General features: G+C 29.8%; 1 protein-coding gene across 1 annotated transcript; it reads right to left on the bottom strand.

Annotated features, from left to right (window-relative positions):
* Positions 1-21,681: 21,681 nt before the first annotated feature.
* Positions 21,682-22,995, bottom strand: LOC111276220 (F-box protein CPR1-like). Its single transcript, XM_022861999.2, has one exon. The coding sequence runs from the start codon at positions 22,976-22,978 to the stop codon at positions 21,953-21,955; it is 1,026 nt and encodes a 341-aa protein (XP_022717734.1). The 5' UTR covers positions 22,979-22,995; the 3' UTR covers positions 21,682-21,952.
* Between the last annotated feature and the right edge of the window lie 594 nt (positions 22,996-23,589).

Here is a 23,589-nt window from a genome sequence, read left to right as displayed (position 1 = left end):
TCGACTCGATAATAATCGAACCAAATTCGAGTTTTCTTCGAATCGAACCCGAGTAGCTTGTGAGTACTAATGTATCATTTACACCCCTATTCATAACCATATACAATTTTAAAGTTGGATAATAATATCAATAAATCCTTTAGTCACCAAAAAGATATCACATAGTACTTTAATTTTCTTTTCTTCGCTAACAACAATATGAAATTTTCTATCAATTAACCATTAGAATATTTTATGAAATTAATGCAATAGATCATATCCATAAATTTACACTATGTAAATTCAAACATAAATCTTTGGTTACCCAAGTTGTCTCCAATTTTGAATATTGTTCTTTTTATTTTAATAGACCAATTATCATATAATAACCGATTCTCCACAATCTTCACCAACATCATAATATCTCAAATTTTCTTTTTACCAAATATATTGCTATCAACTCTAAGTCCAAGTTAAAACCTATGTATCATAACTCATAAATAAAATTCTCTTATAGAATTTAAATGATAAAAACTCCAAATACTTGAATTCATGCTGAAAGTATAGTTATGAAAAATAACTAAGTACATCATGTTATTTTAGAAATTTTTTCAAAATTTTCTAAAATCAAGCTTAGCATCACCAAGTACACAAAATCATCATTAATTATTAAAACCTAATCATAAAATGAACAATTTTTTGCACTTGTAAGATTTCAAACAATCATTAACCAAAACATATATATTTTTCTGTAAATTGATTACTTCTTCAAAATCAACTTCCTTACTAAATCATCTAGATAACCATAATTTTAATTTTTATCCACAAATTAAATTTCTTGCTAAGTACATAACCTTGTATCATGATAGGCAATGCTTTTCTTAACTATTAAATTTGAAAGAATCCAATATTATACTTCAATTAGAAACTATAACCACAAATAATCACTTTGACAATTGAGAAAATTCTTTACACTCCAAATAGAAATTTCAAATTAACTATATAAACTTCCAACTCGCATGATCAAACCTTAAATACTTTATCAATAAAATTTAGAACCAAATCAAGTGAATACCCTTTTTTACGAATATAAAACTATTTACCACAGTTATAATATTTCAGACTAAATCCATCAAAATAAATTCTCAAACATTATAATCCATAAATAATTACTTCAAAATTTTGACATATCATTTCATTCCAACTCCAATATTCTATAATTTTAATTCCAACAATGTACACTCATATTCCAATCTTAATCCATGATCAAGGATTCACTTAACACTTATCAAGTAATTTCAAAATCTCGTTAAATCAAATGTCTTTTTCTCTAACCTATAGGATCTCCAATGATCAAATCATTCTCTTAAATAATCTTTTAGCTTATAAGATATGTCTCATCATAAGTTATATTGAAAATATCTTCAACTTATAAAATCGCACTATATCAAAGTAATTACACTCTCTCTTAATTGTAAGATCCAAAACCAAAATAATTACAACAAGAATTCATTGAATCATTGATTCATCAATATTCATTCAAACTTTAACTACACTAAAAATTTATCGAATCATTTACTCATACTCACGAATATAGTCTATTGATCAAACTTAAGCCCTTAGAAAATCATCACATAATCCAAAGATCCTCATCTAAGTCTTCAAAAGTCTTCACATAGTATATAGATCATAACTCATGCTTTTAAAAAGTCTCTTTTACTCTAAGGATTATAACCTTCATTCTTAGAAAATCATCATTAATCTAATTATCATAATTTAACCTTTTAGAAAATCTCCAAAAATCATAATCGTAGTTATTAGAAAATCCTCAAAATTATAATATAAACTTTTAAACATCCCACACGGTTTAAAGATCATAATTGGAACTCTTAGAAATTCTTCAAAGATCACAACCTGACTCTAATACCACTTTATGTCACATCTCGAGTTTGAGTCATAACATAGCCATATTACCTTAAAGTAAAACCCTAAAGTAATATGAAGCCTTCTTTTTTAATCATTCTAAAATTCTTCAAAAAAATATGTTCAAGAAAATTTGTAACTTTAATTCAATTAATGAGAAATCTTTATATTCCCAAATGCAAACTAATAAAAATACTAAACTACTTCATAAAAGCCTACTAGCCAATAATGTCTCTAATGTCTGGGTAATTTTTTTCAAACTGATCTTCTAGCTTTTTACATAACTAAGCAAACTTATCATTTATATCATCTGTAAAAAAAAAAAAAATAAAGAATGAGCAAACCATAGTTCAGTAAGTATAGACTTACACACCTTATCGGATCAAGTATCTTTTTCATATATATCATATAAATCATTCAAAACATTCATCAAATAATAATGTCAAAATATTTAAAAAATCATCGTTCTATCAAACATTTCATAAATTCATAAATTAATGTCAAAACATATCAATTCCTAAATCATTGCAAAATATGCTATCATTCAAATATCGTAATCAAACCAAATCATGGATCAATCATTAAAAATATTGTAAATCATCATCATTATAAATCATCTTTATTATCATTTATCATAAGCTACGGTCACTGCTATAACCTATGACATTGATCGCATCGACAATGTCATCCTCATGATCATTGCTAACTATTATAACCTGCTAGCTAGGGCCTTACGCTAACTACTATAACCGTTAATAGGGCCATATGATTATATCTATGCTAACTACTATTACCCGTTAGCCATGGCTATAGAACTACTTCTGGTGTTGATGATCCCACTTCCAGGGATGTAAAAACGTAGCTATCATAAAATCATTCCTTAAGCATAAATCATTTTCTCATTCATTTATAGGCATGATCCATCATTTATATTGCAAAAGCACAAAATAATCATATGCGTGGTCCTATTTTCATATATCAAAAATAATGAAATAAAATATTTACTCATTTAGAAACTTACATATATACATAGGTACGAAAACAAGTAAAATGTGTGAGATTCTACTTATCTCCTTCTGACTCCATTACTTAGTTCCCCCCCTAAATAATTAACAACCTATTCAAGATAATTTCAATATAATAGTAGTTACTCAACCTATTTGAGACCACTTATACCAAAATAATTAAGTTAAACAAGAATTAACTCAAGTAACTAATTTTAACAGCCTGCACTAAACTTTTTCAACACTTTATTAGACCCTAATTAAAGTCTAAATGATTTTCCTGTAGACACCCTATTTGGTTCGGGCCTAAGGCCATTGGGCCTGGTCCAATAGGGTTTGGGCTTAAGCCTATTGGGTCTGATTCAGGATCCAATTAGCAGGCCTAATTGGCTTTTATTTTTATTTTTATTATTTATCTATTTATTAATATATATATATTTTTATTCTTATTTTTTATCTATTAATATTTTTATTATTTATCTGTTTTTATTTTATTATTTATCTAATTATTTTTTGTTATCTATTAATATATTTATCTTTTTTATTTTGATTAATTTTTTATTAAGATTAGGATTAGGATAAAAAAATTGGAATGAATTTGGCCGTGATTTGGGAATTGGCAGAGTTGAGATTGGATTCAAAGATTGAATCCAAATCCCAGAAGGAGTTAGGATTGATCAGAAACTCTTATAATCAATCCCTATAAAAGAGTCCATAAATCACACATAAAGGACACAGGAATCAGGGAGGAAAAAAGAAAACAGAGAGGTGAAATAGAAGCAAAAAGTGTTCAGAGGTAGTATAGGATTTTTAGAAGTTTTTTTTTTTAATCCGGTGAAATTTTTCGACGAAGTTTGAATTTTTTGACTAGTTTTTTGATCAGATCTGAAGTTTTTGATGACTTTTTCCAGATTTAGGTAGTAATTCAATCGAAATCTAAAATTGTTTAGAGAGAAGGGAGAGAAAAGAAAAGAAGAGAGAGAAAAGAAAAAGAGAATTTTGAAAAAAAATCAATCTTCAGCCTTATATACCCTCCCCAAAATGACGTCATTGTTGTGTTAGTAAACCCACAGGATTCGCACGTTTTGCCAAGATCTAACCCGACCTGTAGCGCACCTGAACTAGTGACTCGTTTCTCACCCGAGTTCCAGTCGAGCTGAGATCTCGAGCCGCGCATCTAAGCCATGATTTTTGGTTTTGAGTCGAGCCGTATCCTAAGCCTGAGCCGAGCTGTTTTTGGATTTTTGGTATTTTTTAAATTTAATTTATTTGTTTTACTTGTTTTTTTTATTTTATCAAAATAAAATAAAATAATAAAAATAAAAATTTTGGGAATAAATATTAATTATCTAATGATGGAATTTATAAAAATTTCAAATGGTAAATTTTTATAAAATTCTTAGGTGAGAAATTTTGTCTAAATTTGGCCCAAAAGGTGGAATAATTTAGATGAAATTTCAATACAAGTAATTGTATTATTTTTTAAATAAAAATTTGGATTGAAAATATTTGATAATTATCTAAAGATGAGATTCTTAGAAATTTCAAATGGTAAATTTTTAATAAATCTCTAGGTGAGAAATTTTCTCTAAATTTGACCCAAATGGTGAAATAATTTAGATGAAATTTCAATAAAAATAATTGTCATATTATTTTCTTTCCAAGAAAAAAAAGAATTTCTAAATAGGCCTAAATAGTAGAAATTTTAGAAATTCAAAAGAAAAAATATTTCTAATTTGGCCCAAATGGTGGAATAATTAGATTTATTTTCAACGAAAATTGATAATAATAAATAAATCATTTTTCAACGACAGAGCCTCTTCAAGAAATCAAATGGGATTCTTGAATACTCTTGAGGTGAGGAAGTATTTTTTAAGAGTTCTACCAGATTGATGGAGAATTTTAAAAATTGTTTCTAATATTTGAAACCATTAGACTTCGAACCTTAGGATAAATTTGAAATAATATGGTACCATCCCTTGGATGGGCATGTGGGGGTGCTATAACCCTTCCCATATGTAACCGAACTCCCAAACTTTGTTCTAGTTAATAGACCCGAACCTATTCTTTTAGGGACCCTTAGTCAAGCTTAAGAGTTCTTTAAAAGGATAGATTCCCTAGGTGACCAATCACACCTAATAAAAGATTGGTGGTGACTCCATTCATTTGTTAAATCTAGCTATAGATTTTTGAATCTATATGTTATGATAGTTTGGTGACTCCACCGAAGAGATTAGAGAGTCAAGCCATAATTTCTGAATTTATCCTATCCTTTGAACTAATGGCTTTAAGTTATTTGTTTACTAACATTTTTCCTTTTTCAGTTTTTTATTTGATTTACGGGATTGATAATTTTGTGTTCCTTCACACACACTATCACATGCATTTGCATTACATGAGCTCTATACCCAGGCTCAGTCCCTCTTAGAAGGAAGTAAAGTACCTACGTTCTCATGAGATGATAATCTCCGTAATGGCTAGCGAAATACTCCCACTCAAATTGAATCCTTTCCGTTTGTAGCCTGTGATGGGTGAAGATTGGATTGCCTTACTAGTCTATGATGGACAATGATGTAAGGAACAATTTGGGAACCTTTTAGTGGTCAAAATTTTCTAACCCTGCATATAGTTCACCCCTAAGAAACCAACTTAAGCCCTTCCTATCCATCAATAGATACAAGCCAAAATTAAGACACAAGAAGGAACAATTCGTTATCTAACCATTTTGTCCGCCTAATTTTGTGCATCTATATGTCATTTCATTCTCATGTTCTAGCATTTCATTCTATGCATCATCTCTATTCTTATGTTCTAGCATTACCATATCATGATCATATTTAACACTATCGTTTGCATCATTTTCATATAAGAAATATTTGTCGCATATCAGTTATTGGTAAATTAGATCTCACACTTACATCCATAGAAAGCCAAATGCAACCAAAGTCTACATCAGTCCACTATGAGTCTGCTCATCAATTGAAAATTAAGTCAAAAGAGGGTCAAAGAAAATAAGGAGATTGCTTTCCTAAGGATTTTATTTCATCATTACCTGAAAGAGTTCATCTAAAGCTACAGCAAAATGATTTATGCGACTTAAGCAGTATATGGGGATGCATGAAAAAAATAAGACAGGAGAAATTTAAGAATAGATATAGAGACATAGCTTCACTGCTATAGGTGCAAGTGGATAATAATTTGATTAGGGCTATCACTCAGTTTTGGGATCCTTCATATAGATGTTTTATTTTCAACAAAGCAGACATGGTGCCCACAATTGAATAGTATATGGTTTTATTTCACTTCAATCTAGTAAACCCAGATAAGATTTACTAGGCCAACAAGGTGGGCTATCGTAAAAAACTAGTGCAAATGCTTGGACTTAGTTTGCCTCAAATTGATTCATGTGTCAAGATAAAGGGTGAAAGTAAGGCTATTCCATGGAGTTTTTTACGAGATTTCATTCAGGGGCACATAGATGATGATTAAGGATTAGTAGCTATGGCTATAGCTTTATATGGATTGGTGGTCTTTTTGAAAGTCATCAGATATGTTGATGTTGCAATGGTAAATTTTGTTGATTAGTTAGCATATTAGGTCAATGCAGCACCAACCATTTTGGCAGAAACCATTCGATCTCTAAACTTTTGTGGCAGAAATGGTAAAGGTCGATTTAATGGATGTTTATAGTTGTTTTATATATGGATCAAGAGTCACACGAAATGTAAAGAAAGTCAATTTCGCAAACCATACCTTCGTTCCAATATCCCCATCAAAGAATTTTGTTACAGCACATGGCCTCAAGCAAAGTCAAAAGAGGAATGGGTTTTCAATTTTTGAGCCCTTGATAGTCAAGGGATAGTTTGGAAAGCACCTTGGATGCGTCATGATACGGTGTTATACAGATGTGGAAATTAGCCATGGGTGTTTTAATTATACCTATGGGGTGCTGTTACTTATGCTCCAGCTTTAGTAAAAAGACAATCCGGATGTGAGCAATTCATTCCAGAAACCTATGGACTTAACCAAGGGGAGTTCTCATTCACTGATAAAGGGGTATATGGAATGGTTGAAAAGATCAAGAAAGCATGGAAGCAAACCACCAGGGTTAACCAAGGGAGATTTACTTATGACGTCACTCTAGAATATAGTGTGTGGCATGCGATGAGGGGGAAAGACATTGTGATTCCTAGTGAATAGTTACGGCATTCCCCAAAGCCTATTCTTCAAGATTTTTTGCTTAAAATGGAAATAGCTAAGAGAAAACTCCAGTTTGAGAAAGATGAATTAGAACAAGAAAACAAGCGATTGAAGATAGAAATAGGAGAATGTACATGACTTCAAGAACTAAAAATCCAAAGCCTTACAGAGCAAAAAGATCAATGGAGAGCCTTATTTAATGATTTAGATATGACACATTCGTCAGTCACACTCGAGCTTGCTTGATGTTTTAAAAAAATTGAATTATTAAAAGCAAGGGTGGAGGAAGAACAAAAGGCTACTGCTAGGGCACATAGACATAGTCAAATGCTACAAGAGATAGTGGATCAATGCACAGCATAAGTAAAAGCTTTGTCTGATGAGTGCAGGAAACAAGCTCAACAGAGTGAGGTATGGAAAGACATGTGTATAGAAAAACAAAGGCATCTAAGGTATCTGTTTGATCAGATATGCATTGTTGCAGACAAAGCATCAAAAATGAAAGAAAAAGTGGAAAGTTTGAAGGCTATGGTGCAACTAGTAGGTGTGCATGGGCGACATTTACTTGATTTCCTAAATGAAGCACAAAATCATTACCAACAAGCTACGAAGTTTATAAAAAGGCACTAGAAATAAAGAATGATGTTTAGGACTTTAGAATATTGCTTTAACTTTATTAGGACGTAATTTTAAAATTTTATAAAGTTTCAAATAGAGATTTCTTTTATCAATATCAATGATGTGGCAAACATTAGTACATTTCATGCATACATTTGCATATCATACATAGTTTCTAATTGTAATTGTGATGCTAAAGGTTCAAGGATAGCTCCATCAAGCAGAAACCTCATCCACTGATATAATACAAGAGCCAGGGCCAAACAAATGGAGTAAGAAAATTCTCACTGATTTGAAAATAAGAAAATTCTCACTGATTTGAAAAACTGAAAAAAGCTTAAGAAAAGATTGAGAATGAGTTACGAAAAATTTTGGATGCTCTCAACAAATTAAATAAGGGGAAAAGAGTAGAAGAGAACACAAGCCAACAAGGCCCTGCATCGCAAGAAGTGACTGACCCTCTATATCCACTTGGTTTTGGTCCACCTCAAGCCCAATCTACATAAGAGGTTCTACCACAACACTTCAAATATCCTACATATCCTGAAATGCCATCAACCTCTAATCCAGGACATTACCATAGCTATGTGAATCCTGTCTTTACTGAAAAGGTAGTTGAACCAATTCAAATCCCTGATCTGGATGAACTGAAAGGAAAAGACAAGGAAAAGATAAAAGTGGAAGCTCAGGAAAACTCCAAAATTAGTATGCTAGAACAAAGGCTATAGGTTGTGGAAGGAATTGGTTTCTATGGTTCAGTTGATGTTGCTGGGCTTTGCTTAATCCCTGATGTGGTCATTCCTCATAAGTTTAAAGTACCAGAATTTGAAAAATAAGATGGTACAAAGTGCCCAAAAACTCATATTAGCATGTATTATCAAAAGATAGCAGCCCATGCTCATGATGAAAAGCTACTAATACATGTTTTCCAAGACAGTCTTACTGGTTCTGCTATTAGGTGGTATATCCAATTAGATAAAACTTGCATCCGTTCCTGGAGTGACATGGCCCATGATTTTATCAGTCAATATCGACATATCATGGATTTGGCCCCTGATCATTTATCTTTATAAAACCTAAAGAAAAAGGCCAATGAGACTTTTATGGAGTATGCCCAGAGGTAGAGGGATATTGCTTCTCAAGTACAACCTCCTCTGACTGAGAAAAAAACTACAGTGCTGTTTGTCAACACTTTGAAATCTCCCTATTATGAAAAGATGATAGGGAATGCAACAAAGAATTTCACCGACATGGTGATCTCTGGAGAAATTATTGAAAGTGCCATCAAGAATGGTAAGCTGAAAGGAGGAAAAACCAAGAAGGTATCAGAAAAAAAAATTTGAAGCTCAAGCTATGAGCTTTGATAGGTAACAATTCAGGGGTTATCAATCCTATCCACCCCCAGGTTACTCTCCATACTATCCTGCTGTGAATAACCAGCTAGTTCCACAACCACCTTATTCATCCACATACCGATCAATTTTTAGCCCTTAAGATCTTACATATAATCTTAACATTCAAACTCCTGCAAGACCTTAAATTCACCCTACTAACCCAGCAAGTGGTTCACGAGAGCAACGGATTACTCAAGAAAAACTTGTATTTGATCCAATCTCCATGACTTATACGGAGTTATATTGAGAACTCTATAATAGCCACTTGATTGCCCTTAGCCGTGTGGAGCCGTTCAAGCCACCCTATCCTAAGTGGTATGATCCTATAGCCCACTGTGACTACCACTATGGAATTACTGGTCATTCTACTAAAAATTGCATTGCTTTAAAGCATCAGGTGCAACGGTTAATCAATGATGGAATGGTAAGTTTTGATCAAGGAAGAGCAACAACACCTAATGTTAGTGGCAACCCATTACCAAATCATAATGCTCTGAGTGAAAATCAAAAACACATTAGTCAGAAAGGGTCCGGAGAGTCACAATGAATTGAGGGGCAAGATGTCAATAAAGATTCTTCACCTAATCGCATAAGGGGACAATTTTGGAGAATGGAGATAAGGCTGGTTGAAAGTTTCTTGTCATTTTAGGATTTTTTTTTTTTAAGTAATGTTAGGTTTCTTTTAGGTAGTAGGATTTCATTTGTTATCATTTCAATAAAAGGCAATTTAATATATTTCATTACATTTTCTTCTTCATTCAACTACTGTTCCATGCTTTGTCACCTTTCATAACTTTTGTTCCCATTCTTGAATTTCGAACGATGAATGTTTAGACAATAGCAGCAATAATTTTGAAATTTAATTTTGAAAACTCATTCACATTGATTTAAGGAGATTATTGGAGTAAAAAAAAAACCAGCTACTAACAGATGTGAGATTAATATATCTTAAAGATGGCCAGTTTTTTTTTTTACAAATCCATGAGCTTATTTTTGCTCAATAGATGAGGTTCAAGAAAAGTATCCACATTAAGATGAAAAATGGCCATCTTTCTTTTACCATTTGAAAAACCATTCATTGCTACCCCTTTGAGCCTATTGTGATTTTCTTTTCTAAAAACCCTTGACCAAGGATCACCCTACATACTTGGGGGTAATTTTTTTTGAGAAAAAAATAGTCTAAAAGATCTAAAAAGAAAAAAAAAAAGAAAAATGCCACAAATGATATGGGGCAAAGAAATGAGAATCTTCTTATGAAGAATGAGATAGAAAAAGGGAAAACTAGTGAAATGATATAGAGTGGGGCAAAATGCCAAGCTGCATCAAGTGATGATCTTTTGGTTTTGAACCTTTTAAACATATATATTGAGCCTATTTTATCCATTTCTTTCATTACCCTATACCATGGCCTACATTACAACCTTGAAAAGTCTATTTGAATCAAGTGTGAATGCTCGAATTGAATAATCATATGTTGGGCAAAGGTGTGCTCATGATGAAATCATGTTATTACCCTAAAGATTAATGTGTGAGAGATATCAACAATGGATGAAAGGTGAAAAAAAAAGAAAAAAAAATGGTGAAAGGTGAAAAAAAGAAAAAAAAAGGGAAAATGAAAAAAAAAGAGAAAAAAAATGAAAAGAGGAAAAAGGAAGACTCAAATTAAAAACCCGAAAGGGCAATTTGGGTAGACCAAATCTCTGAGCTGAAAGTTAGATGAATAGTTCAAATATATAGAAGATCAATGCATTTAAAGATCATCTAAAGCTGGGGTAAAGTTTGATGAGCTCAAAATGATTTTGACAATCAATGGAATGAGTTTTTGAAAAAAAATCTTGAATTAATGTTCAAAATTGTTTGAATATTCATTTGTCCCAATGTAATCCATCTAACTTGTTTCTTTCCTCATTTGCTTTAGTACCAAGACTCACTTCTCATTCTCTTAATGCACCTTCTGTTTTTTTGTTCTCACATCTCTAAAATGAATTGAGAAAATGCTTGATTGCATTGTATTTGTCAAGAATTGAAATGATAATGAATGAATGAATATGTGCTTAAAAGAGTCTTGCATTCATTTGAAAAAAAATCCAAGATGATAAAGAAAAATAAAGAGATCGTAGAAGCCTGAGAAGGATGATTTGAGATAACACATGGTGTTGTCAAATGATGAATATGGTGATGGGTTGGCCAACAAATAAAGAGAATGCAAAAACTTGAAGAGGTGATATGACTAAGTAATGAATTGATCGACATGACTTGTGAGTTATGATTGAATGATGAAAATAATATAGATCAGTGGATAAAATGGTTAGGGTTGAGAAACTTATGAGTGTAACCTACTGATGGGTGATAAAGTTTGTTCAGAATGATTAATGTTGAGACACCTATGAGTAGTGACCCAGTGATGGTGGATGAAACTTGTTCTGAAATTTATTAGTGCCAAAAAGCCCATTAATGATGGTTAAGTGATGATCGATTAATGAAACTTATCCCAAAGTATTAAGAAATTGAACAAGGAAGAAATACGAAATAGTGGAGTTTTAAGAGTCATATTACCATAATTATTTAGGATTTCATGACATTATTAATATCCGTATTATATGTATCATGTGGCATCGTTGCTTGAATAGTACATGCACATAATTTGATGAATTAAACTTTTTTTGGACATGCATGGCACTATGAGAATCTAGGTTGTCGCATTTGCATCATTAAGAAGGCATTTGCATTTTTGGTCATAACATTCATTCATACAAAATTTTGAGTCACTTGAAAAAAAATTATGAATATTTTGATGAGAATTTTTGAGAACTCAAATGAGAATCTTTGAGTTTCAAAATGAGAATCTTTGAGGAGTGAAATCCTAAAGTTCATCGAATGTGAATTTTTGAACAAATGAAAAGTTTTGAACTTTTGGATGTGAATCTCCAAAATACAAAGCTTCAACATTTTGGATATGAATGAGAACCTCTGAACTTAGATGTGAAACTCTAAGTTTTATTGCATGTGAGCCTTTGAACTTAAATGAGAAGCTTTGAATTTTTGGATGTGAATCTCCAAAATTCAAATAAAAAGCTTTAGATTTTTGGATATGAATTTCAAGTTTGCCAAATGAGAACCTTTGAAAAGCCTTGAACTTTTGGATCTGAATCTCCAAAATTCAAATAAGGATATTTAAATGTTGGATGCGAGTCTTGCAAGTTGCAAATGCAAATCTCGAGATATTACAAATTTGAATGAAAGTGAAATTTTAAGAATCAAATTTCAGTAAATTCTTACGAAGTTGAAAGATTCTTACGAATCTGAACCTCTGAATGTTGAACTCAAATTTTGAATCCTTGAGTTCCCATTACAAAATTCCTTCAGTCACAATCTATAACTCCTTTGGACATGATTATTAAGGAGCAATTTATTTTCCAAAGTCGTGGTGCCTCTGTTTAAAGGAGCAATTTATTTTTCAAAGTCGTGGTTGCCTTTGTTTAGAGGAGCAATTTATTTTCTAAAGTCGTGGTTGCCTCTATTTAGAGGAGCAATTTACTTTTCAAAGTTGTGGTGCCTCTGTTGAGAGGAGCATTTATTTTTGAAGTCATGGTGCTTCTACTTAAAGAATTTATTTATTTTTCAAAGTCGTTGAGCCTCTGATTAAATGAGCCATTTATTTTTCAAAGTCGTTGAGCCTCTAATTAGAGAAGCCATTTATCTTTCAAAGTCGTTGAGCCTTTGATTAGGGGAGCCATTTATTTTCAAGGTCGTGGAGCCTCTGTTTAGAGGAGGTTTGTTTATTTTTTCAAAGTCGTAGAGCCTCTACTTAGAGGAGCTTTGATAAAGAAAAAGGGCAAAAAATGTCAAGTTGAGTCTTGAATGGGTGTCTACATCTTTGCACAATTCCTATTTCACACAAAATGTGCAAAGAAGGGTGGCTGTAGACACCCTATTTGATCCGGGCCTAAGGCCATTGGGCCTGGTCCAATAGGGTTTAGGCTTAAGCCTATTGGGTCCGATTCAGGATCTAATTAGCAGGTCCAATTGGCTTTTATTTTTATTTTCATTTTTATTTTTATTATTCGTCTATTTATTAATATATATTTTTTTATTCTTATTTTTTTATCTATTAATATTTTTATTATTTATCTACTTTTATTTTATTTTTTATCTATTTCTTTTATTTATCTAATTATTTTTTGTTATCTATTAATATATTTATTTTTTTATTTTGATTAATTTTCGGTTAAGATTAGGATTAGGATAAAAAAATTGGAATGAATTTAGCCATGATTTGGGAATTGGCAGAGTTGGGATTGGATTCAAAGATTGAATCCAAATCCCAGAAGGATTTGGGATTAATCAGAAATTCTTCTGATCAATCCCTATAAATATGTCCATAAATCACACATAAGGGACATAGGAATCAGGGAGGAAAAAAGAAAACAGAGAGGTGAAATGGAAGCAAAAAGTGTTCAAAGGTAGTATAGGATTTTGAGAAGTTTTTTTTTTCGAATTCGACGAAATTTTTTGACAAAGTTTGGATTTTTCGATGAGTTTTTCAGTCAGATTTGAAGTTTCCGGTGACTTTTTCCAGATTTCGATAGGAATTCAATCGGAATCTAGAATTGTTTAGAGAGAAGGGAGAGAAAAGAAGAGAAGAGAGAGAATAGGAGAAGGGAATTCTGAAAAAAAAAATCGATCTTCAGCCTTATATACCCTCCCCATAACGACGTCATTTTTGTGTTAGTAAACCCATAGGATCCACACGTTTTGCCAAGATCCGACCCAACCCGTAGCGCGCCCGAACCAGTGACTCGTTTCTCTGCCTGGGTTCCAGCCGAGCCGAGATCCCGAGCCGCGCATCTAAGCCATGATTTTTGGTCTTGAGCCAAGCCGTATCACAAGCCTGAGCCAAGCCGTTTTCAGATTTTCGATATTTTTTTAATTTATTTTATTTAATTTATTTGTTTTACTTTTTTTTATTTTATCAAAATAAAATAAAATAATAAAAATAAAAATTTTGAGAATAAATATTAATTATCCAATGATAGAATTTATAAAAATTTCAAATGGTAAATTTTTATAAAATTCTTAGGTGAGAAATTTTGTTTAAATTTGGCCCAAATGGTGGAATGATTTAGATGAAATTTCAATACAAGTAATTGTATTATTTTCTAAATAAAAATTTGGATTGAAAATATTTGATAATTATCTAAAGATGAGATTCTTAGAAATTTCAAATGGTAAATTTTTAATAAATCTCTAGGTGAGAAATTTTTCTCTAAATTTGACTAAAATGGTGGAATAATTTAGATGAAATTTCAATAAAAATAATTGTAATATTATTTTCTTTCCAAGAAAAAAAAATAATTTCTAAATAGGCCCAAATGGTGGAAATTTTAGAAATTCAAAAAATTTTTTTTTTAATTTGGCCCAAATGGTGGAATAATTAGATTTATTTTCGACGAAAATTGATAATAATAAATAAATCATTTTTTGACAACAGAGCCTTTTCAAGAAATCAAATGGGATTCTTGAATACTCTTGAGGTGAGGAAGTATTTTTTAAGAGTTATACCAGATTGATGGAGAATCTTAAAAATTGTTTTAAATATTTGAAACCATTAGACTTCGAACCTTAGGATAAATTTGAAATAATATGATACCATCCCTTGGATGGGCATGTGGGGGTGCTATAACCTTTCCCATATGTAACCGAGCTCTCGAACCTTGTTCTGGTTAATAGACCCGAACCTATTCTTTTAGGGACCCTTAGTCAAGCTTAGGAGTTTTTTAAAAGGATAGATTCCCTAGGTGACCAATCACACCTAATAAAAGATTGGTGGCGACTCCATTCATTTGTTAAATCTAACTATAGATTTTTGAATCTATATGTTATGACATTGCCCAAACAAATCTTGAAGAGGGATAATGGATTTCCTAAAATTTTAAGATTTCTCGATTATAAATTACACGTCAAGACATAACAATCAACATTATTTCTCCAAAATTGAAGGAAATTACTTACTCACCTTGATAAACAATTCTCCTTGTAGATTTTATTGTTACCTTTTATTTGGAATCTTTCGATTTATCTTTTTTTTGTATAAGAAAGAGAGAAGAATTAAGATTTATTTTTTTTTGATTAATCGTCCACCAAAAACAGTTAACCCTATTAAAAAATTAGATTATTTATCAATAGGTCCTATGCATTTCTCATTCTTTATTAAAGAGTCCCCCCACTTATAAAAATACTTAAAATAGTCCTTTTTTTATGGGTATTACAGGTACTAATTGAAATGTTTACAATACTTAAACGTCTCTTTCAATCTGATCAAGGGTACTTTGCCAAATAAATCACGTAAAATGAATCATCTAGATTTGAGCTCTAATAATTATTCGGGTCCATTGCCAAAACTGTTATTTTTTTATTTGGAGTCTTTAAATCTATCCAAAAATAAGTTTTCCAATTCAATCTCTTCAATTGGCAATATTATCTGTCATTGTTACTTGAAACTGCTTGATCTCTCCAATAATTTATTGTCTGGAGAGGTTCCTGACTGTTTTGAAAACTTCCCAAATCTAACAGCTTTGAATTTGGCAAACAACAATTTGTCAGGCCAAATTCCGTTCTCTTTGGGATATCTGGCTTCTCTTGAAATGCTCAGTTTACGTGGTAATAGATTCTCGGGAGAATTACCTTCATCTTTACAGAATTGTATGCAGTTAAAGTTTCTGGATCTAAGATATAATATGTTATCAGGAAAAATGCCAATGTGGATTGGTCAGAGTTGATCGTCCTTGGTTTTTCTAAGCCTTCAAACAAATTAATTGAACGGAAAGATACCCCATCAACTTTGTGGATTGAAATATATTCGAATCATAGACCTCTCAGTAAAGATGCCATACCACAGTGTGGATTGAAAAGGCAAGGATATAAAAAAAAATCTTCAAGACTATGAGTAGTCGTTGATCTTTCAAGTAATGAATTAATAGGAAAAATTCCTGAAGAAATAACTAATCTTTGGTAATTGATTGCAATGAACTTATAAAAAAAAAATCTTTTAACTGGCACAATTCCTCGAAAGATTGGATAGTTGAGGCGATTACAGCCGCTTGATATATCTAGAAACAAACTTTCAGAAAACATCCCATCGAGCTTATCTGAGTTAACATTTTTGGAGTAGCTTGGACTCGACGGATAATAATTTTTCAGGGAAAACTAAGACAGGCAGTCAACTGCAAACCTTTGTTTCATCAGCATTTGCCATAATCTTGAATTTTGCAACACTCCACTTTCAACAATTTGATCAGGAGTGGAGTGCCTCGAGTTCAACCAGAAGGAACTCAAGATGACTCTGATGTATTAGGAAAATGGTTTTATGCTGGCATGGGATTTGGATTTGTTCTTGGAGTTCCTGGAGACATGCCTATTTCAATTTCTTGGACAGCTTGAAGGGTAGGCTCTATGTTAGCCTTGTTCTCTCAAGGCAAGATTGGAGAGGAAAATTCAGACCTAAAAGGTACCATCACTCTTTCAATAAGTTCCAAAAGGTACTAATATCTCTTCTCACAGTTCTTGCTCTTTTTCTCTTTTATACTTTTACCCAATTTCAAACATGTTTGCCCTTAATCAATTAGATTTAAGGGTGAAAATACCCAATTTCATACTTTTTATAAGTAGAATGATTTTTCACATCAAATAAAAATATAAATAAAACAATATTAAAGCTTAACGTGTATAAGAATAAAACAATTATATAAAGTTTGTTTCTTTAGTTGTTGTAAAAACAATTGTGTATACAATTTATATTGATAAATAAATTTATTAAAAATAATTATAGTTAAGTCATTTAAGCAAATTTTTTTTCTATTTTTTGCCTTTCAATTTTTTGTTTTAAGATATTAACTATATATGTATGATAATAATTTTATTATTTATATGTTTATTTGATCATTAATAACATAATTAAATCTTTTTAGTTCCTTGAAATAATTCTTTAATATATCATTCTTATTCTTTAGTATGACCTTTATAATTAATTTTTCTTTTGTATTATTTTCTTTAGAATTTTATAATTAATATCAAATCAAATGCTAATCAATTGCATCTCCTTTACCAACAATTAGCACTATATAATTCATTGAATTTTAATTAGACTTTTCACTTGTAGAATTAAATAATTTGGAAAACAGTGGCTACCAATAGCTCAAGATTGGGTGTTGTCAAATTATTATAAGAATTGTTTTACCTTGATTGAAATAATAATCAATTTATTTTTTCTCTCAACTTTTATCTTAATATGCTTATATATATAATTAATTTATATCTCAAAATTATTTAATTTTTTCAATTATATTAAATTACACTTTTTTCGGTCATCTAAGTGATTGAACAACCTAACATGAATTATTTTAAGTAAAAAATTATCAAGTGAAGTAAAATTAATTATTTTTTGTGAATTATTTTAAAGTGTGACAAAATTCATTTGAACTATCTTTTGAATATGTTTATGCCAAAGTTCTATTAATTCATAAGAATTTATGTTGTTAAGGCTGAAAATGAAATCATTATAAATTATATAGGTATTACATAACAAGTTTGTTATTCTCAGAATTGAAATTTTCAAAATAAAACATGACAAGTACCAATGTTAGAAATTTATTTTATTTTATTTTATTTTTTAAAATTATGCATTTGAATATTTTTATATAATAAAAATTAATGTATAAAAAAACTTTTTAAATAAAAGAAAATTGAAGCTTTTAATTGATAGAATTTACATTTACATTCAATTGATGGAAGCATTAATAGAACATTATCCTAAGCAGATAAATGAGACAAAAAATTGATTGGTTATGCATAACTCTATTTTTTTTCTATATGATAAAGACTGTTAGAGATATATGATGTTTAATGAAAAATATACAAATGTATTGGTTTCAAATTTTTTTAGGATTAATATGAAACTCTTTTATTTGAAAAAATATTGTATACTCTTTCATTTTCTCCTTTATGTCAATTGAAGAATATTTATTGTTGTATAAAAAATTTTAAGGTTGTCATACTAGGTAATATTTGTTCAAAAGAATTGAAATTCATTGAATTAATTATTACTATTACATTTAATATAAAAATTATTATAAATTATATTTTAAGTTAAACCTGATTTAAAAGCATTTATTAGAAAAATTCATTTGATAAATCTTATTTAATTGTATATTTAGTATTTCAATCGTTTTGAATTTTGACTTTTCATAATTTCAAGTTGGATTTTAGACTTAGGATCAATGACCAATTAGATTGAGTCAAGTTTTATCATTTACTTTTATTCATAGTGTACTAATTTTTTCACTTATACAACTGAATAAATTTGACTCAATAATTGATTTATATTTCTTTTTATTTAAAAAATGGATTCAAATTGTCCACAATCTAAATAAAAAATACTCAATTACTTATATGGCAATTTCATTTTAGAAATGCTTTCAAAATTAATTAATTAATTCATCCAAAAAAATAAAAATAAGACATTGAAGATGAAGAAACAAAGCTTAAACTAATAACTTTTAAATTGTCACAAAAGATAAAATAAGAAATATTATATTTTGATTGAATTATTATTTCAATTCAGATTTTGGTTATGTTCAATCATTTTGGATTTCAAAATAACTACTAAGTTGTTAACTTTTAAAATCAATTGAAATTGAATTCAGTTAGTTCATATTTATAATTATGTGTATTATATTATTTTTAATTAAAATAAAATTTAAAAGGAGTAAAAATTTTATTTATACTTAATTTAAGTTTTGAATTATTTCAAGTTCAAATTGATTAATCCATATTATTTTAGTTATATTTTTATGACACTGACAATAAATTTCAAAATAGAATTAGAATAAAATACAATAAAAATTTAAGTGCAAAAATGATGGAAATACTAATAATAATTCTAGAAGCAAATCCTTATATCCAAGTCTTGCACAGATTAAAAGATAAATATTCTTTTGAAGATTTTAAATTCGTATTGCAAAAATATTAATCTAGATCAATGAGTTTATAATTGTTTATTTATTGATCAATTTGTTGTTATATGAATTGAGGGAAACAATTCAAATATTTTATTTGAAAGAGGTATCATAGCTCATACTAATTTAGAAAACATAAGTTAAACATTATTTGAGTTATTATTTAGTAATAATGGTGCCACAGCATCATCTTAATTACTTTGTACGAGACAATTACATTTGTATTTTTTTTTTATCTTTTCAACTTTTAAACATATATTATAAGTCAAGGTTCTTTGATTAGGTGAAAGAAACAATGCAATCCAGTAAAACGAAATGTTATTGTAAAATTAGAGCAATCCTTAATGAACAAGTGCAGTAGTAGGTGGTAGTAATTTTGGTGTAGAAGCTTAAAAGAAAATATTGGATAAAACTAATTAATTTTGGTGTGAGGAAAGAAAATTATATAAAGTAGAAAATTGTTAATCAGTGTCATTAGGCAATGATTAAGGTATATTTAAGGAAAGAAAACATTACTTTTTTTTTTAATTTAGTAAAAGTAACACATTAAATGTAAAAGTTTTTCTAAAATAATAATTAAATAATTTTTAATGGATTCTTATTAGCACTTAACCATACTCATAAATATAAAATAGACATATTTATGATCTGAACCTAAACATGGTATTAACAATTCAAATATTTGTCTAAACTCAAACCGATCTAATTATTTGAACTTTAATTTTTGCTCAAATCCAGTCTGAAATTGAAAAAAAAACAGAGTCAAAATCCACCTAAAGCAAAAAAAATAATTTTTTTATGCCATTGAAATATAGTAATTTCAAATAATGAGGAAACCATATTAAAATCTAACACAACATCCTTCAATTCAATCTAAAATTGAAACAAATTACCAACACTTTACACACGTAAATTGCAGCATCCTTCCATCTCAAACTAATGAAAAATTGAGATAAAATTAAATAAAAATATTATAAATTTAAAATTGATAACTAAAAACACGATAACGTTATACAAGAACATAAATAGAAAATAACAAAGACAAGAATAATTTTACCTTAGAGACCAAATGTGCACTTGAGAAAGGTGGGAGACAAATGAGAGAGATGAGAGTGTGAGTGATAATGGCTTTGGAGTGAACGATGCCATACATGCGGAGAAGAGATGGTGGTGCCGAACCTAATCCCAAATTTTCGAAGGTGAAGAACGACCGCCGTCCCCAGCCCTCAATGACTTGTATTTTAATTTATTAGGTACGATTGAAAAATTTATTGATCGAACCGTTAGTTTTTGTTTTATTTACTTTACTCTTTAATATATTTTTTTCTTTTTGTTTTTTCTACCTGTTTATCTTTATTAACAATTAGCAATTAGGTCAAGTACATATAGGTCAAGTTCGTGCCAAAAACTAATCATCTTTTGTTTGCCTTTATCCCTAGATAAATGCTACAAACAGTACCAGCGGCAGCATATTTATGGAATCCGTCTCGGAGGGGGTGAGTCAATCATTTTTCTTTTTAATTTATTTATTGATAAATTAATAATAAATTAATTATAAATTTATAATAAATATTTAGTAATTTAGCAAAAAAATCATCAACAATTTAATAACAAATAAGTTATAACTTAATAGTAAAATATTTATAAATTAGGAGTAAATTAAAGCTAATTTAATAATAAATAATTGATAATTTAGAAGCATACTATTTTATAAATTAGTAGTAAATTGTTAATAACATAATAGTAAATTAATGATAACTTAATTATCAATCATTGATAATTTTTTTATACTTGAAATGTAAAAAATTGAATTTTCATTACTAACAGAATTAGAGTAAGAAACTTTATCCTAGAAAACAAGAATAAACCTATTACAAATCTATTCAACAAAAAAACTAATGAAAAAATTCTAAATTTCAACGAAATAATAATGTTATTGTATAAAAAAATTATCTTATACTAAAACTGAACTCACCCCTTCCTACAAGAATCCATTAGTAAATAAATAATAATACAAATTTTATCAATAATTACCAAAAGTATATCATAAATTATTAAAGAATTACAAAAAGTACATTAAGAGCTTATTAAAATTTTATAAAAAATTAGCAAAATTGTATCAATAGTTACCAAAATTATATCATAAGTTACGAAAATTATATCGAAGGTCACCAAAATTTTATTAAAATCAAAATTATATCAAAAGTTATTAAAATTTACTTATAGTATATCAAAATCAAAATTAAATTATTAAAAAATTTATCATTATTATGATAGTATCAAAAAATTATTTATTGAAATGAATTTTTGAAAATAAAAATTGCACATGTATCATGCACATATTGAAAACTAGTGTATATATATATATTACAAAAATATCTTAATATGGAATGTTCTCTACCCTTAAAATCCTCAAAAGAAAAAGAAAAATCTAGATTGCCTAAGCAAAATACAAAGTTTCAGCATTAGAATATTTAGATTTTTTTATGGTGCAATTATGAGACAAAAACTTGAGAAAAAATTAAGGTAATTTACCCCCTAATCCGCAAGGAAAGTAATCAGCAGCATGGGAAACTAACTTGCGGTCTGTATTCATAGCTTCCTCTTATGGCCTCTCTCTAGATGTTAATGATACAAGGTTTTCGTGACAAATTTGTACTTCAAAAGAGCTATTTTGACACGCAAGGATGTTAACATTCCTAATACCTTCGTTCTTCAGATTGTAATAAAACATTAGCCTCGTATGATCATGTGCTACGTCTACTAGAACTTCATCACCATTCTTTCAATAAGTTAAGGGATGAACAAACGGATCACCGTATCAACATATATACCCAGTATAAAAGTATGGAATCGAGAATAGCCTTGTCCAGGATTCCTGCACGCCATACTTCTTCATCAACCAGATTTCCACCGTGGAATAACGGCTGCCATTCACGTCCATTGCACAAAGCTGTTCCCCCAAAACCCCTATAGTATTGAAAACAAATCGATGAGGTGGGATGTTCCAAGCCTTATACTCTTGATCTTGATGTTGATCTTGATCAGGACAACGAATAAACCGTTGTTTGTGAGTATTAAGGTTGATTGCTACAATGAATACATCGCTGTCATCCATCATTTCTTTCCACGATCTGGATACAAGCCAGTGTAAAGCACCACTTGCATACACTCCACTAACGGAACCACAATAAATCCAATTACTGTAATCGTGAATCTTTCCCCATGATTTCGATCTTAGACTATAAAAAATTCCCTTATGTTTCGATTGGAAAGTTTGAGAAACAAAAATTACCTTATAATCATCGTCGATGGGGTCATATCCCAATCCGAACAATTTCATTGTTTTAGGAGTACGATAAAGGAGGGAATTCTCAGGCACAGGGGGCAAAGTCAGGTGTTCCCTGGTAGACGTGTTCCACAAAATATTACAATTATAAGCCGAATTGGACAAGCAAAGCAAGCCGTTGCATATGCCCAGCACTTTAATGGGGCCTCTGAATAATTGCTTCAAAGAATCATCGACGACTTCCTCCACGACAAGTAACGAACTCAAATCCACCAAACTAAGTTTAGTATATTGGACAATTACAAGGCTGCTGTGACTGTTGCTTTGGGTGGATCGTTTGAGATGGAGTTTGATGAAATTTTGATCGTTTATTAGAAAACACCATCCTCGGGATACACACTTGAAGCGAAGCAGGCTCTTTACCGGTAATCGGCTGAGTATGTCGTTAATTAAATCCGATGGAACGTGCTTCTCCATACTCTTTCCTGCTGCACCGTTTCTTGATTGCTGGCTATTGCCTTTTTGTGTTGGACGAATTATGAATTGTAAGGTGTGCATATATATATATATGTGTGTGTGTGTGTAATCCTAGAGCAATTCAATTTGGACTAGGATTTGGAAAACCATTTATTTCCTCTATATTAGTCAATCTCGGACTAAAATTTTGTTTTACTTCTTAATAATCTGATTGGTTGTATGATTTCTACTCCAATTTGAAATCTTAAATAAGAATTGATTTTGGAACAGAGTACAAAGAAAAGAAAGATACTCCAATTTTTTTCCATTGAGATATTTTGATCTTATATATGATGGTTCATGATATACAAATGACAAAGCAAGTTCAAAAATTGAGGATACTACTATTATTAATACTAGAAATTTTTGCCCGGCTTCGCTTGGGGATAAAAATTTTCTACTTAGTTATACGATTTCTAATTTTTAAAAATATGTGTATATATATATACATATTTTTACATACTTTAATTGATATAATTAATTAAACATCTCAAAAAAATAGTACTTAAATATTTTATTTAATGACAAATATGTATATTCATTTCAAAGAGGTTTTTTTTTTTTTTTATCCCCGTCCTTTAAATATTATACTTAAAAAATAAAATTAAGTATGAATATAATTTTCATGCATTATATTATTTCTTGTAAAAAAT

Source organism: Durio zibethinus, chromosome 25 (genome assembly GCF_047325235.1).
Source record: "Durio zibethinus cultivar Kanyao isolate XHJ-2024 chromosome 25, ASM4732523v1, whole genome shotgun sequence".
NCBI lineage: Eukaryota > Viridiplantae > Streptophyta > Magnoliopsida > Malvales > Malvaceae > Durio > Durio zibethinus.
This window is presented reverse-complemented; position numbering and strand designations above follow the sequence as displayed.

Bases quoted from the DNA above. Each gene is read 5' to 3' on its own strand.
- LOC111276220 (XM_022861999.2), bottom strand. From the start codon at position 22,978: ATGCACACCTTACAATTCATAATTCGTCCAACACAAAAAGGCAATAGC.